A 17,776-nucleotide genomic window follows, 5' to 3' on the forward strand; every position below is an offset into this window, starting at 1 on the left:
AGTGGGATGGATATAAAGCTTGGACAACACTGTTTTGTGAGCACTCTTATGTAACTAATTTAAATTGCTGTTGCAGATGGAGCTGGGGGGGGAGAGGATCTATTCTGTAGCCAGGATTTGATGTTTGTCTTGTGATCGTTTGGGATGACTGTTCCCATTGCTTAAACAGATGTTTCTGCCAAAGGGACCTCTGGCTTCAATTGGATTTGCCTGGGAGGAGGCATCAGTGGGATTCATCCCAGCCTCGTTAGGAGAGCTGCAAGCTTTTGTCCTGTTTCCGTTTCCTTTGGAAATAAAGTGTGCTTGACCATACCATGTCTGCAGTTCAGTCTCCTGCCTTTGCACTCTTCCAAATAGCTTTGAAATCATTACTGGTTTCCATCAACTTTGGCAGAGGTCTCAAAGGTTAGTAACACTTCATATGAAGTTATGTAAAAACAAATGACTGTGCAGAAGGGAAAACATCCCACCTCCCTTGAAGGCTGGAGGTGGACTTCTGCGGGGAATTTGTACTTAAGGAGAAGTTCAGGCTGGAGGTCTGGATATTGAAGGCAGTTGCCCAAGGAACATGGATCCAGGGAAACTAGGCTTCAGTGCTTGGGAAAGTTTTGGTTGTTTTTTTTTTATCCCTTCAGGAGTGTTTTTTTTCTTCTGAAAACTATTTAATCATCAGAAACATGAAATGAGTAAGGGTTTGAAAGGCTGTGCCTTTCTCATTAGGCAGCGTTTCTTAATTTCTCCGCACACTGATCTTGAGGGAGGTGGAGGGACGAGTCCAAGCACCGTCTTTGAGATCCGAATGCCTTGAGGTGGGCTGCATACGTGGCCTGAGCCCAACCACCTGAATCCAGTGCAACCCACAGTGTTGCAGTAAAGCAATGCTCAGGTCTGCAGTTGACTCTGATTGCAGCAGATTAGTGGCCACTGAGAGAGTTGGTTTAAGTTGTGTCACCCTTGCACAAACTGTCCGTTTTCTGCTCAAGGATGGTTAATAAAAGCCAGGGGCATCACACTTCTTTCCCCACCCCTCCTCATAGATTTATCACCTGCTCCTCAACTTTCCAACTTCCTTGCCAGGCAACATCTTTTCTTCTCCATTGGCACCTTCTCCCTATCTATGCCCATTTTCGCTTAGCAGCCTATTTGGTGTCCTTGATTTGTAGCTTCTTTCCTTTCCTTCTCCTGCCACTGTGAAATTTTTTATAAGTAAATCTAACGGCTGCAGACCCTGAAGTGGCCGTGTTGCTGTGTTTTCAGGGCTCTTCAGCAAAACATCGAAATGTGTCTTTGTTCAGCGCCAGAAGCACGACACGCCGCTGCTACCAAAGAGCAGCTTGCTCGTGGCACATCCTGTTGCGGCTTGGCTTAATCCTTGCTTGATACGCTTTGGAGATTTCATTGTTCCTCTATAATTAACTGCTACGGAGGAGCTGAAAGACAAGGCGAATTGGTGGCAGAGGGGGGGAGCGGGGAGAGCAGGTGGTGATCGAACTGGAGAAAGCTGCCAGGGAAGCCGGAGCAGCAGGGAATTAAATGGGAGGAGTCTCGAGTTCAGATGATTCCCTGCCTTGTGCCAAGAAGGTTTTAGTTTGGGATTTTATTACTGTTCCAATAATGCCATACGCCCGTGAACAGATCAGCTCCCTGTGGGCTGGGGCACTGGCCAAGCACTTAGTGGGAAGAAGTTTTTGCCCTGAAGTCCTAGTGAGCCTGGATGAGGCAGGCTCAAGGAGTGGGAAAGAGCTGTAACATGCCTGTTTCTGCTTCTAATTATTTTGCATCTATTGTTTCTGGGAATAACATTTTCAAGAAATGGAAATACAAAGCCACTGTTTTTTGTGTAGTTACTCTCTTCTCGTGAAAGATTTGATCTATAGTAGTGGTATCATACCTGGATTGTAACTATTGTCTCTGCCATCTGTGGTTACACTAGCTGGGTTTGACCAGCACTGAAATCCTGGTATGATATAGTGTGGGGAAACAGGTTAATGCTGAAGCTACCAAGTGAGATATCCAGAAAGAATATTTAAGCATAGATGCTGCTGCATTGGTGAGGAGCACATAGGTAGCTCTACAGAAACAGGTACGTAATGCAAGTCTGACTGAACAGTGTGAAGGGTTGTGTTACAAGACAGTCCTCTGAGATGCACGATCCAATACTGAAGTGTGTTCTTACAGGATCCAGCTTGTGTTTTCAGCCGGTCTGTTATGCATCAAAACATCCAAAGAAAGAAACCATAATGCTGGTGCTGTGAACATGTGAGCAGCAATGTTTCTTCTGGGATCTAACTCTTTCCAAAGGAATGAAAAAGGCACAAATGTTTGTTTTTTGTTCCTGGCTTCCAAAAGGCTATTACCATAGGGAGACTGGCAGTGCTAGGAAATGCAGACATAACTCACTATTCCTGCCTCTTGTCACCACTTCTGCATGCTCTGCTGCCTTTATCTTGAGTCATTTGGTGGTGTTCCCCCCCACACAGATACACGCACTTTTTTTTTCCCCAAAGCAGCAGCAGAAAAACTTGCAGCAGCAGATTTTGAGGGGAGAGGGGCAGGCCAGCGCAGCCCGAGACCCGTGGTGAGCGGCCGTGCCTGTGCTGGAGCTGCTGCCCTTGCACTGGAGCACCGCGTGTGACACCCGCCGGGCAGCGCATGTGGAGCTTGCCGCGTGCTTAGTGTTGTGCATTACAGCCTGGCTCCGGACAGTCAAGCCAAACTGAGCTGTCAAAACCTTCTCTTGCTTTTTCCAAGTGTTTTTTTGTTAAACATCTGCCTAGACTCTTTGATTGTCTCCATCCTTTGCTCAAAGCCCTGCTTAGGGTGCTCAAACTTCATTTCAAAACTCCCTTGTAAGTATTTTTGCCAGTGTTGCTATTCTTTTCCTCCACCTCAGCTTCTCTTGGCAGCTTTGTGGTGCCCTCTGCTAGGAATAGTCTCTGAATTAATATGCCTACCAATAATAAGCCTCTGTCTTGAACTTCTCAAAAACCCATCTGCTACATGCACTAGTACAACTTTAGCAACCCTGCCATTTTGTGTTCTGCACATTGCTGCTTTTAAAATGTAAACTCTTAGGTGTAGGGAGCGACTGGCAAACTGAAGCTGTGGTGCAGAGCACGCCTGCAATGCCATATAAAGTGAAGTGAAACTCTTGTAGCTCCAACGTATTGGTTACTGGCTGAGGGCTACAGGAGTGTAGTCCCTCAGTTCAGAGCTTTGTATGTAAACGTGTGACTTTGGAATATGGTAGCTTTTCCTACATCTTTCAGGACTAGATTTCAAGCTTTTTGTTCCGCCCGACGTTTTATTTGGGTTTGGCTGTGGCTTTGTGCAACTCACTGCGTTAAGACTGTTGGTAGCTAGCCTTTGTTTAAAGATGGATTTGCAAGCTTTTGCTGTCAGTTTATCTGAACATACTAATAAAATAGCTTCCAAAAATGGCTGGTGTGCTTGGCCAGCTTTGCAGAATTTGAGGTAGTTTTTGTAGCATTAAGATCGTGAGAATCTGGTGAAATAGGTGCTTTACTCCAAAAAACAGAATGACCATTTTTGTCTCTCATCAGCCCAGATGGGTTCAGGAGTTATACCTGGGATAATAAACAAAATAGCTTTTTTTTTTAAACTTAAAAAAAATATGTTGGCAATAGGAAGATCCTGAGCTCTTTGCACCTCTCCCATCTCTCCTATTCATTTGAACTATTCCTTCCCACTGAAGTGCGTAAATGTGGGGAACCAAGAGCAGGGGATAGAGTAAAGCAACAAGGTGTCCTGTTGATGAAAACCAAATGTTGCAACTATTTCTGGAAGCTAACAAACACAGGTTTGTAATCAATTAGGTGTTTGTAAGTCTTGCTGTTGCACACTTATTTTTGTATAAAGGATGTTGTTGAGCAGTTTAAATCCAGAGCTCATGCATACTTTTAATAGTTGGAACAAATGCACCTTAAGTCAACTTTTTCCCCCCCCTTACTTAACTTTGAAGGTTTTCCTGTGGTGGTACTCAACCTAGACACCAAGGCGTTATGCTACTGTGTGAGAACTAGAGCTGAACAGACTTGAATGAAGCTACCTACTGCCTTTGCATAAACCGAAGGGAGCTGGGGAAAGCAATTAGTATATAAAAATAGGTGAAAGATCTCATTAGTGTTGGTAGCAAGTAGTGTGACTTGTTTCAGCGCTTTGGGTGGAAAACATCAGGTTAAGAGGCCTTTCTTCTAAAAGCACACTAAAGGAATTGCTCCTTTATTATGAGTAAGGAGTAGTCTGGGCTTTTTGTCTGCATAGCTGTAATGATCCCTCATAAAGATGTACTTTGTTTTTGTTCTGTTAGCCCGGCGCTTCAATGCTTGCATCCGAGTTGGCCTGGTGGGTTGCACAAGGAGAGTTGCTGTGGGCTAGGCTTCACTGGGTCTTCACTTGGCTCTACTCTTTAGCATTTAATTTACAATGTTGGCATCTAACTTGCTTTCTGCAGAAGTCCTGGAAGATGTTGTTAACTATTTGTCTTTTTCGCCCACAGGGAGTGGAGCAACTGCTGTGGTGCAGGCAGCCTTTTGTGTTCCAAAGAAAGAGAAGGTGGCAATTAAACGGATCAATCTGGAGAAATGTCAGACGAGCATGGATGAACTCCTGGTACGTCATCCAAATTGTATGGGGAGCTGTACGGCAGTTGGCAAACACCCAGAGATTATGCTGAGCGCTTTTAACCCTCCTTTCTTGAGGTGCTGGGAGGGTGAGGGAACCTGACTGATCTCAGCAGAGGCAATTCGATTGCTCTAGTTGTGGGATACAGCACTTACTAAAATCTTGAAGATCAACTCTTGGAGAGCTCCAGGCTGCTTGCTTGGAGCTGAGCGCTCCGTGTAAGCCCCGTGTACTGAGTGGAGTTAATGTGCAAGCGTAAAGCTCTGTTATGTGTGTGCAGTAGTTCTGCAGTTGGAGGGGGACCCACAGCAGTGTGCTTCCAGAAACTTTAAGATTTATGGGACTGTTTTTGCTTCCTTTCCCTTTTCTGCAGTGCTTTGTGTTATTCCCTCACCTGTAAATTGTTACTTGAGAAACTGAATAAATTAGCTCCTGTTCCTAATATGCTTCTGGTACTGAAGATGGGGATCACTCTGGCATATTGCAGACTGTCATAAGGAAACTCCCACTAATTTGGAGTTCAGGACAAGAGGTAGATTCCTTTGAAGCTGTAGCTCTGTAATTTTCTTTTCTCAAGATCTTCTCAATAGAAAACAGCTTCTGCAGGCAGCTTTGGTAACTTAAATTTGTTTCCTCTCTTCTGGCTTGTTGGTGGGGCTCAGTTTTCTCCTTTCCTGTTTGTATGAGCTTGTGTTTCTGTAGTGCAGCAGCTGTCACATTCACCCCATATGGGGAAAGTCCCTGGAGTTAAACCAGGCATTTCCTGTGAATGTGGGGTGTCCCCATTAATGACGAGAAAGCTTTTGGATAGGACTTTGGATAGTAAATATTAATTGGCAGGGGCAGGGGACAGGCAGGGAGATGGGGTCTTTTCCCACTTTTCCTTTTAAAGCAACTTTTTCGGTGGAAAAGGCAGGCTGTCTGGCTTTTTTACCCACTTACATTTTGGCAGTTTCTGTTGTCTTTACCCAGGTACCAGTTTTGGTGGTTATAATTAGAGAAATCAGGAGTCCTGGCTAGCTCTAAAAGTGTATGATTTTCCGCACATCACTTCAATCAAGGCTCCAATGTCCATCCAGTAATTGAGCATTATGCTATTTCTGTCATTACAGGTATCTGCAAATCTGTTCTTGTAAAGAGAGAAGAAAAGGCTCCATTCAAGTAGTCGCATTTTAGTGTGCTTATGAAGGGTCGTCTGTAGGACTCTGGAATGACCTGTGTTCATCCGTTACAGCTTTTCCTGTAGGAGTTTTAGATCTTTCCTTTTCACAGGCATTTTTCTGCCTTGATATCATCCTCTGGTACTATTTTCAAGCCTTTTATGTGGTTTCTTGTCCATACCTCTCTGCTTCAGTAGTATTCCAAACTCTTTTGTCATGATCAAGTAACTGAGATTATTAGTGTTTGAGTGATTGCCAATTCCAGCTAAAAGGGTTAGAGTCAAAAAGCTCTGCTGCAGAGACTTGGCATGTAATTTTAGATAAGTACTTCTAATTGCAACTCTTAAATCTCTTGCTGACCCATTCCTCACAATGTATTTTCTTATTATGGATAGGACTGCAGTGAATTGCTGTTGTCAGCTCTCATAAATTTCCAGTTTTGTGACCAGATTTAGTTTGGATCCTTCTGCAGGCTTGTTTATAGGTCTGTTATGAAGGCAAAAATTTATGACTCAACATTGTGCAAAAAATAGTCTTTGTTAATGTCTGGGGGTGAAGACAGGAATTTGAGGTCTTCCTATACCTGCTATCAGTAAATAGACTTTTCCTGACTTACTTAGTAGCTTTTTATAGTCAACAAAACAGGCAGTAAAATGGCTCCAACAGACAAACTTGGTCATGGCCAGTAAAAACAACTGCTCTAATAGCGAGATGTTAGGCCAGGGGGTTGGGTGAGAGTAAACAGAGCACCTGATAAAAATTCTCCAACCAAAACCAATAAATATCACCTCAAATGTCATGCTTTGTAATAAAATCTGTGGTATTCCTTAGGCTGAGAGTGGGTGAGTCCTACAGTTCCTTTTTGTAGGAGGTTAAGGCTTCCCTTTTCGATATTGAATGTGGTGGCCTGTGACTAATTCTCCCCTTCCACGCACACCCCTGAAAATGGATTCTTAGTCTTATCTTTGAAATAAGGCTCTGCACACAGTCTTTAACTGTGCTCCCGGAGTCTCTACCCACTCTTGATGTTAAATCTCCTTGAAGGAACACTAATAAATGACTAGTATCTAATGCTTCAGAAAAAAGTACAACATCCAAGCTCCAGGCAGTTCGGGGATAATCTCTCCCCACGGTAATTCTTGTTTTGACTTGTAACTGGTGAGCTTTATTTATGCAGCTTTAAGCTGTTCTCTTAATTATTTGCCGAAAAAAATCATTTAAAATGCAACTGTAGATATTCTTGACTCAAAATCATGGAGGGGGATGGGGAAGAGGGTGATTCGAAGCTATAGTAGTGTCATAGGACACCAATGTAGATGTTGCCTGAAAAAGCATTTCCCCTGGGTTGGTTCTGAATTTGTTAGGTTATTGGTTGTCATCTCCTAGCACAAGGTCCAAGAGGATGGAAGTTCTTGATCTCCTTGCTCTGTACTCTTACCTTCTACTTTTTCTCGTTTCCATATTTTTCTTCTCCAAAGTAGATATTCTCAAGCTTTTCAGTCTTGTATGTTGTCCTCCTTCGCTGCAGCTTCCCAGATCAATTCAGTTACCTTTTTTTGAGCAACTATTTGTTATGCAGAATTGTTTTTAATCCAAAACCCATAAATGTAAGTCCTTGCAAATTACAATGATTTTAAGCAACTAATGCGAAGCAAAATATGATAGATCCATACTGGGGTATGGTATGCCTCTCTCTTTCTAGTCTCCCTTCCCCTAATACAGTTAAAAGCATGAACTTGTGCTTTTATTAGATCCATTATCCTTCTATTGCTTTGAGGGTATCTGAGCACAATAGTCAGCTTACAGTAAACATTGTTCTGTCCCTGTGTGGTAAATCAGGGCTGTTGTGTTACAGCCCTGCCTAGTCATCAGGAGCTGGGGTAGACAGGGGAATACAGGTCTTAAACTGATTTTTTTTGCAGTTCTCCAGACCGCTGGATTGTTCGAGCAAAACAGATTTATTTGTTCCTGAACTCTGGCTAGCACAGAGGGTAAAGGAGTGTCATGTTGCTTGGGGGAAGGTAGGAGGAGAGTGCAAACAGTTCTGCTAAGGATAAGGATGGCTTATTTCTTCTATGACTCTTTCAATGTCTGTGCAGCTTCCTAGCTGCCCCTCCTGTTCCTTGGGATGAAGGAGAGGAGGGTGAGTTTGGAGGGGTTAGGAAGTGCACTGTGTGCTGTGCTTTTTTTTATTAGCTGTATTGATAAGTGGCCTTGAGTTTCCTTTGAGCTGCTATGGCAGCAGGTGTCTGGAGGTGAGGGAATCTGCGAGCTTGTGGGGATGCAGTGTTTAGGGTGATTAAGTGAGGGGAGTGGTATGACTTAGCTGGTTAAAAGTACTGATCTTGATCTTTGTATCTCAACGCCCACTCGAGCCATGTGGGTGGTCAGGGACAACCTGCATGCTTTGCAAACACTACATGATGTTCTAAAGGAATGCAATGGATTAATTTATTGCTGCTGCAATGTGTGAATGTGTAGAAAGGACTAATTTTATTGCAGCAGGGTTAACATAGAAGCAGGAGCAAACTACGTCAAGGGTGTTCAGTCTTTGGCAGAGGTGATAACAGCTGCAAAAGAAAGTAAACGGGCAGGAGTAATGCAGTTCAGAAGTCTGGTTCTTCCTAGTCCAGCTACTGATTTTATATGATGTTAGTCAGAAATTTCTTTGAATGCTTGTTTCTTCTGTATGTTATTGAGTGTTCACAGACCTTTTCTAGAAGGCTCGTGGGGCTTTAGCTGTACATAAAGGAAACACCATATAGCCTGTAATGATTCTTGCTCACCAGTGTGCATTAAAAAGAGGTGGTCAAAAGCTGCCTTGTCCACCACTGAATTTGGACTATCAAATGCGTTATTTATGTTCCACTTCTTGTTGTAACCCATAGCAGTTAACAAACTTACGCAGTGTTTCACGTGTGCTTGAATGCTGCCTGCTCATGTAGCTGGACATCGCTCACTGCCATGTTCTGCTTTTACCTTTCCCTCTTTCCCGTGTGGGACACTGGTTGCGTTGCTGATGTTGCCGGTCCTTCTAACACAGTGGTATAACATCTGCCTCAACATAACCATGACTCAAACGTATAAACATTATATAAGTGGTTCCTTGTTTTGAAGAATTACGGATCTAAAAGGCCTTAAATCTCCCCTCTGTCCAGCAGCTTCTGCTTCCTCTTCGTGCAGGTAAAAGCTGAGTTAGCTTCCTTCTATTTAGATGAGGTTTTCTCCCCCTCTATGCTTTGAGAGTAGACGATGACATGAGATGTTTGCTTAGCAGTTAGCAGAAATGTTGAATAGCAGAGAGGAAAACATGGGAGGTATTTCAGATAGGGCTTTCCCAGGTGAGGGGGAGCTGCTGCCTGTACAGTTCCCAGAGTGATTAAAGAGAAGTAAGACAGGTTTGGGAAGGGGGATGGGAGTTGTGGCATTGCCACTTCTGGGAGGAGACTCCAAACAACAGATTAGATGGGACTAGACACTAGGATAGTGAAGCGAAGGTGCTACTTTCTTGTACTGCTGAAGTCACAGGGCAGCTGATGAAGCTGAAGGTAATAAGTTTAGCTGCAATAATGTCCTTTTAAATTTCATGGAATTAACTGGGGAACTTTCTACCAGTGATACGGAGGTCAAATGTTGCATGAGATTAAATAAATCAACCCATAGTTGAGAAGGTTAAATTAGATAGGATTTTAAAAAAGGATTGTGAACTCCCCTGGTTTAAAGTATAAGCCAACTGTTAACTGCCTGGGTTTAGTCAGAAGCCTTTCCTGTGGGCAGATAATTCTGTAACTGCTTGTTATAGGGTTTTACACCTTCTTTTGAAGGCTTGGACAGGATATTGAACTGGCTTTGATCTGGCAGAGCAGTTCCTACAAGTGGATTAACCCCACCACAAGGTTGATGGGAACAAAGCAACAGACTGCTGTAGAAAAGTACAAATATTGGAATTGCCCTTATAATTGCATTTCCAACCCTTGAGACCTTTATGCTTGCTCCAGGGCAAAAAGTCCCCAAGTGTCAATGCTGCAGAGCCCAATCTGTAACATGTGGCTTTTACATGGTTACTTGATGTGCCTAGTTATGCATTTCTTGCATGATGGGATTGCGAATTTACAGAAGACTTGAACTTAAGCTGGCACACTGCTTGGTTGTAGGATTCCTCAATGCAGGAACAATAGAAGTGAAGCTGAACAGTCTTAAATACTGTGCCAGTTGATGCTGTTTCTTTGAATAGTTTGTTTGGAGAACAGCATTAAGGGTGTGTGAAATCCTGAAAGAAGTATCTGTCTGCCTTCATTTGGACTGGATCAGAATCAGATGGTGCATTTAAATAATTTTTAGCAGCTTGAAATTAACTGTGTGTGCTAACTACAAATTTAAGGTTATGCAGCACTATAACCATGAGTGTCGTTCTGAGCAGCTATAAAGTTCGGTGATATGTCAGCTGGCAAAGTGGATGAAGCTGGCTTCACTTGTGTGTTCATGATGGGTGTGTGAAGTGTTCTGTAATTGTAAAGCAATATGACTCTTGTTTTACAGCTATTGGTAGTGTAAACAGGTGATCACCTGCCAGTAACTTTGTGGCTGAAGCCAATAAAAAATGGGAACATATGAATTGCTACACCATAACACTTTAGGCATCTGCTTCTTTCAGTATGTAGTTTCTAATATTGTGGGCCTTGAAAGAAGCGGGAACCTCTAAATGACACTGAAGAAGAGCTGTTGAAGGACTTGCCACAGGGGTGGCTTATTCCCATCACCTCAGGTTTACTTACGTCTCGAAGTATGAAGGCTTTTTATCCCTTTCAAAACTGTTGTGTGTGTAATCTTTCCCACTGTTGCTCCACATGTGCTGATCTAATCCCTTTAATCCTGCCGGTCTGTTTGTTGTAGCCATATCTTGAGGTAAGGTGTTTCACAGGGTAATCTGTGTTGAAGTTGGATCACAATCCCTAATTTTGAGCTCTGTGCTCTTTCCCCACCTCCCTTCAGGTAATGCGTCAAGTCGATTGTGATTGAAGAATATGTATATTCACATTTTAAACATCAGCATGAAAAAAATACACATCAGAATTTCACTTCATGCAAAGCTTGAACAGTCACGGCTGCTTGTGCGCCTCCTGTAGAACCAGAGTTTTAAATCCTGCCTAAAAAAAGAGGCTGATTCATGCCTTGTGCCTCAAGACTTCAGCTGAGTGGTAAGCACTTTGCCACCCATATTTGGAGCATTGGCATGTTGAAGGGGGAGATCACATCTGCCCGGCTTTAGTTTCCCCCTTGTTCTCTGGTGGCCTTGGCCACCTTGGCCCTAAGGTAGCCAGGTTAGCTTTCGGGATTCCTCTGAAGTTGCAGGTACCCACATCAGCAGACTGCTGCTGCGCTCTATCATGTTTGCATCAACACGAAGGAACTAAAACTAAATAAAGCGGAACTTTCATCCTGGTGTTTGAGAGCAAGTGTCTTTCAAATGTGCCTCAGGGGCAGATAAGCAAAACAAAGAGTAGAAGGTGATAATGTGCACAGAAAATACCTGCAAAAAAGTTCAGATAGCTTAAATATAGACTTATTGGCTTTGTATTTCTACTCCAGTAAACTCAAATCTTGGGTCAGTCTGTCCACTGGCATGCAACTCACTTCCAGAACAGAGATGTCCGCCTTGCAAAAGACTAATAGGTTTCTTATGGTACTAAATTGTATTTTGCAGCAGTTTTATTAGTGTTTCAGAAGCTTTAAAATGCTGCTTTTATTGCCTTCAGAAGTAGTGAAAACATTCCTCAGAACCCTTAATGGGAAGACTTGAAAGCCTTTATATAGCTGATCCAGCCTACTCACTTTTGGAATTTGACAGTGCAAATATTAAAAATATCTAGCCCAGGGTGAGTATGTAACCATCTCCAAACCGTTGCCTGCGTCTAGACATGTTTTTTATCAGCAATTTATCCTCCATAGCTGGGCAGAAGGCAGTAAAACTTACGGTTCCTGAAGCTGGGAATTGAAAGTAAGGCTGTCTTGTAACTGAAGCTATCTAGGGGTGCATGTGGATGCAAGAGCTGCCCATCAGAGTATCTCCAGCTAGTTTGTGGGGCCTGTAACAAGTCACCCAGGATTGTTGGCAGAACAGGAATAAAGCTACGTTTCCAGTGTAAAAGCTGTGTCTAGTGACCCCAGTGAGCTCTGATGGTTAGTACTGATATAGCTTCAGAGGTGTAGGAGTCAGAGATCTCTTAGGAGTTTTCTGATATAGTTTTGATGCTAGTGAAAGTGAAGGGGATGCAGCTGCAATTCAGCTATTTAATCTTTGTGTGATTTGGGGTCTTTTTTGGGGGGTGTGGGGAAGGGAAATCTCTGCCCGCTGCTGCTTTGTAGTGTTTGAAGAGCAGTTTTGTAGGGGACTTTCCAAAAAACTTTGGAAATAATCTTAACTTTGCACTCGCTACGCACTAAGGACCATTGCTGCAATCTGTTTTATCCCCTCCTGCTTTCTGTATTAAGTATGCTTTTAACCGGAGCTCCCTGGTGACTCTTGACTAGGATTCCTGGCTTAACTACAGCTCTGCAGCCCTTGCATTGCATTTGTCCTGCTCTGATAGAGACTATTGTATATACGATGGAATTGGTTTGGTTTCAATTATGCGAGGAAGCGTGCTCACTGCAGAGCCCACTGGGACTGACGGTCATCTGTTAAAACAATTGTATGCGCTGAGCCTCCAGGATATGGGTACCCTCCGGGGAGGGGGGCGAAGAGGAAGGAAGGTTGGATGTAGCCGGTGTGAGATTACCCTGGAAAACTATGGAAAATGGGGCTGGGGGATCTGTGGGTGACAGGAAACTCTGCCTGACTGCTGTTCTTTCTCATTGGTAATAATGTGAAAGCGTTGGAAATTACAGGCTGCGATGCAATTAATTATTCAGAGCCGTGCTGTGCTGTGTGAGGAATGGTTTAATCGGCCTGTGTTACAAATCCACTAGCTAACGGAGGCTTTTTATTGCATAGATCAGGTTCACGATTATTCCCCCCCTTCCTCTTTATGCTCCAAAGCATACGACAGGCTTAATTTTTTTCTTAAACTATGCTTCTCAGCCCTGGGAGCAGAGTATGGTAATGCAGCAAGGAAATTCTTGGCAAGTACAATAACACTAATAGTGGCACGGAATCCTTGCAAAAAGCTGCGGTACGGAGCTGCTCAAATGGCAAACTGATCCAGATCTAGACTGCTAAGTAAACTCAGTCCAGATTTTGTCTCGCTGGCTGTCTCCTGAATTCCAGTGGACTACACTAATATGTGTAAAATCCATAATGTTTGTGTGTACTTTCTGTGTTACTCACTTGACCTCCCAGGGAGACAGTACAAAATATTTTGAGAGGTCTTTAGGTGGAAAAAGGATTAAAAACAGCTCTTCCAGATCATTTCTGAGAATGGTAGGTTCTAGGAAGGACTGGCTGACCCGAGGCTTAACCAGTCGGTATCTTCTTGTTTGCTTCTTTCCATCCTTTTTTCTGGTGGGTCTGCGCCAGAAGTGGGTGTCATTTTTATGCACTCTCTTACTGTTGGTGAGAGAAGTTAGACACCTGGATTCACTTAATGTTTAAAAAAGAAAAAAGTGAGGATTGGTGCTTTAAAAATGTAGTTAAAGCCTTTGGCAGACTGCTAATTTTAGGCTTGGGGACCAAGAATAACGTTCGTGTTAAGTTTTTGGGATCTTTGGGGGCTCCAAACAAATCCGTCAACTAACAGTTGACTGTTTCTGCGAAGACAGAGTTGGTTGTTGCTGGGGTTTTTCGTGCTTTGCCCTGTTGGGAGACTCAAACCGGTGCTTTGAGCGAGTTCAGAATGATCCCACTCGCTTGATCTATTGTCCTGGAGCAAATGAGTTTAAAACCCAGAGCTCGCTGAGCTGGGTTTTGCAGGGAGGCATGCCCTCGGCTCGTGCTTGGACGCTCGCAGGCGACAGCCCAGGATTTTCCAACCAGCTGGGTTTTGTGCAAGTGTGACAGAAGGCACAAAATAGTCAGAACCTGACCAGTATTCACCCTGGGCCCCACTTCTCATCCATCCCTTGGCAGAAACTTGGAGCAGGGAAGTAAAAGAACATTTTGTTGCCATCTTTCTGTCAAGGGTTTTTTCCTGCCTTGTAAAGAGACATAATTGGAAGCCATCAGAAAATGCGGAAGGTGCTGATATATTTCCTTTTTGAAAAATAGCTTGACATTAAGCACGTGTTTGCAAGGAAGGCAGCTGGAGCGGTCGGAATAAGCAGAGGATATTGTTTCAGGCTGTATTTATTTCGATGGAGTGGTTTTCAGTTAGCGAGTACCCTGCACTGAAATGAATAGCCTACTCCCCCCCTCTTCAAAAATCCCTTCCTGTTTAGAAGGATTCTTGTTTAATGCTCTTATTAGAGTTTCCTGGAAAGTTGTTGGCTCTTTCTGGAACCAATAGTTTGATTCCTCATATGCACCTACTCCCCTGAGAAGCAGTATCAAGTTGGACAAATCAACATGACCATGTCTTTTTTTTTTTTTTTTTTTTTTTTTTTTTTTTTTTGGTAGCAATGATTGCCAGCTAAACACTTGCCCTGGGAAAGCAGTGCAGCTGTAGCACTACGTTCAGCCACAAGCGGAGCTTTGTAGATGAACAGAAAAGGAATATGTGGCATCTGTGGGGTGTCCTGGGCATGGGTGAACCTTCTGTGAAACTTTGAGGCTTTACGTCCAAACTGTTGATTTGTGCTTGTATAACGAAAAATCAGTCAGTGTTTTCTGGGATGTTATTTTTCCCTCTACCCTGGTAAAAAGCCCATAACCCTTAACAAAGACCGAAAGCATGGTCACTAAACTGAAACTTAAAACTAGACATGGTCAGACCCCAGGGAATTTCATATCTGAGCATGTTTATTGCACTCCATCTGTATTAGCCAGCCACTTTCTTATCTCAAGCCATTGTTCTCCTTCCGATATCACAGAACGATATCACAGAACGTATAGCTGTCCTTTGTGCCCTCAGCCTGATTGAGCTAAGCCGTCTGCTTTCACGCTGCAAAGAAACATTAGTGATAAGAGGCCTTTTCTTTCCATCGGCAAATATTTCCCTTTCTTGTCCAGATGATAGCCTCCAACTGATTAAGCCCCTATTATGTAGGGGCTCACTGAAAGGTGGAGTCAATGTGAACCTCCTTGGTTGCAACCTAATGTAATGCTCAGGAATACCCTGTGGGAGCGGGAAGCAGGTGCTTGGGTTCTGACCAGCCTGTTGCCCTTGCAGTAGGGTTCCCTTCCACTCTTTCTCTTGTCTAGACAGGTGGGTAGAGTACCCTAGACAACCTTTGAGCCCTAAGATGATACAGGTCAAGTGTCATGAGTGCTTCTACATTTTTTTTCTTTTCCATAATCGTTAGCTTCTAGGTATCCTTTTTCTCCCCACCTTCTATTTGGGCATTGTTTCTTCAGGGAGGTGATCTTTGTGCCCATGGGATGGTAATCACTGATACCAACTGCTAATGCCTTGTGTTTCCTCTGCAGAAAGAGATTCAAGCCATGAGTCAGTGCCATCACCCCAACATTGTATCTTACTACACGTCCTTTGTGGTGAAAGATGAGCTTTGGCTGGTGATGAAGTTACTTAGTGGAGGTGAGTGGACCAATTTTTTTTACCCTAAAAGGCAATGTAAAATGTTGACTTTCTGTCATACCCTTTCCTGTGTTTTCCTTCCAACTTTCCCACTTGTAAGTTAAGACACTTGAAGAATAATACTTAACTTCAACACATTCAGATCAGAAATAGCTTCTCTTGTTATGTATAATGCTAGTAACACTTAACTGCATGACTGTGGTAGTGTTTTTCACTCCTATTTTGTATATATGATAGTATTTCATATAATTATTTTTCTATGCATTTGCTGAATGACTCACTTGGTTATTTGAAAATGAAGTTGTGATTTCAGACATTGACAAAGCAATTTAATGTAGTAGTTGAGATTCATTTTCTAGAAGTTTAGAATGGTTTTGTTTGAATCATCTTAATGATGGATCTGAAATGGTGTTTCTTGGCTCGTGTTAATGAAGGTTTCTTTATCTTAATCCATAAGCCTAGCAAAAGCTTTTGAACTGGAAAAGTGTGCAATGAACTCCACTGAGCCCAACCCCTCCCACTAGCTTTATCGTGGGAATTGTGATATTAGCAACTCCTTTTGCAAGGCTGATTGCTTGACCTTTTCTCGCTTGCAGCTTGGATGCCTACATGGTGCTGATGGCTTGTTGGTAACCAGCCAGTCTATTGATTTAACTTATTTATGTGTCAGCTACCCTTGTAAGGATTTTAAACGACCTCTGTTTTAGGTAGAGCTGCTCCTGTAATGTCAGTGTATGGTCTTAAAAAGGCAGGAGAACATGGGTGTGGAGAACATGAGTGTGGATGTGGTTTGATTTGCATAGTTATGTCCCTCAGAGCTGGATCACTTTGCCCATTTGTTCTGTGTGGCAGGATAACTGTGAATACTTGGGGCAATTTCCAATTGCCACCTAGTCAATACAGAGCCAGGAAAATTTTCCCCTTTGGCTTTATTCTCTGTAGAAACAATTGTTTTTATTTTATTTTTTTCTGAGGTTCTGAAAACTTCCTATCAGTAATGCTTAACTCAGTGTCATAATATTTTCCAGGATACCCATTTAGGTTGCAGTCAAGACAAGAAATTGAACCAAGTTTTGGATGATAATGCAGAGGACTGTTACTAAATCTTAGGCCTGTCTGTAGAAAGACTTGATTTTTTTCCTGGCACTCTAGTGAAAAGGAATTTAAAGCTGAGAAAAAAACGTTTTTCTTTTTTTTTCTTTTTTTTTTTTTAAAAAGACTTCTTGGCTTCTCTGCTCTTGGCTGAATACTAAGGACTCTGAAATGCCAGATGATGTGGAAAAATCTGGCTAAACCTGTTGGCTTCTTCCACAAGAGCTTGACAATGACCATAAAACATTCATCTTTGAAGATCATCTTTAGAGAATTTTAGCAGGTCTCTTGTGGGGGATCAAATTTCCTACCAACTTAAAAGCCTTATTTAAAGGGGTTTTAGTACTCCATATGCTTGCATGTGTCATTAAGAACTACCCTCTTTTCTTGGACATGTAACGATCAGGTCATTCAAGATGCGATTGCTGTTCACGTGTAGAAAAGAATTCCATGCCAACTTCGTGTAGGTAGTTTTGCTGCGTATATGAGAAGGATATCTGTGGCAAAGTTCCCACAACATGAAGAAATGACGTTGCAGGGATGCAGGATAGACAGCAGTAATGTTCTTGGCACCTTTTTTAGGGGACTACACAACCTCTTTGAAGAAAATCTCCAGCTGCCTTAACTAGTATTTTCACAGTGGTTTTCTGTCAGAACCAAGCATGTCTAAGGCTAATCCTTGAACCTTCAAATACTGCTTCTGCTTGTTCTCCTTTCTGTGCTTTATTGCACAGAGCTGAAAAATCAGACTTCTGCTGGACTGCCTTTTCATATTGAGGCACTACAAACTAGAACTGGAAAATTTCTGAAAAAAATAATCATTGCTTCCAAACCAGCCTCTCAGTGGTGTGAAAGGACCTGCTTGTCATTAATATTCTTCACTTTGAACAGGCGTCTACATTACACAGACTGGTATTTGACCCCTGCGCAGCTTGTAGCAAACTCGGATTACTGTCGCCTGCGGCAGTTGTCTAACTACCGGTCCTGCAGGGCGCTGGTGGAGAAACTCATACTACCTCTTCTGGGGACAGATGGACTTTGCGCTTCAAGACTACTTCAAAAATTATGCTTGTCGCCATTAAGCAACCACTTAGGAATTCAGTGAGTGAGAACGGATACATGAGTAGACCAATATTAACACCCATCTGAGTCAGAAATAAGAAGATCAGCATTTACTGTTCTTGGCTTTAAGCATTATGTGGGGTACTTTCAGCGATGTAGTACTACAAATTAACTGCTTTCTGCCCTGTC

The 17,776-nt window shown here is 42.9% G+C and overlaps 1 protein-coding gene across 2 annotated transcripts in view; it reads left to right on the plus strand.

Moving 5' to 3' along the window:
- Nucleotides 1-17,776, plus strand: part of OXSR1 (oxidative stress responsive kinase 1) — a 91,239-nt gene that overhangs the window by 15,889 nt on the left and 57,574 nt on the right. For both annotated transcript variants that reach the window (XM_064505699.1, XM_064505700.1), the window contains exons 2-3: nt 4,520-4,632; nt 15,325-15,433. In XM_064505699.1, the coding sequence (XP_064361769.1) occupies nt 4,520-4,632; nt 15,325-15,433 (222 nt within the window). The remainder of the gene's footprint in view (nt 1-4,519; nt 4,633-15,324; nt 15,434-17,776) is intronic.

This window comes from Dromaius novaehollandiae, chromosome 2 (assembly GCF_036370855.1).
Source record: "Dromaius novaehollandiae isolate bDroNov1 chromosome 2, bDroNov1.hap1, whole genome shotgun sequence".
Lineage (NCBI taxonomy): Eukaryota > Metazoa > Chordata > Aves > Casuariiformes > Dromaiidae > Dromaius > Dromaius novaehollandiae.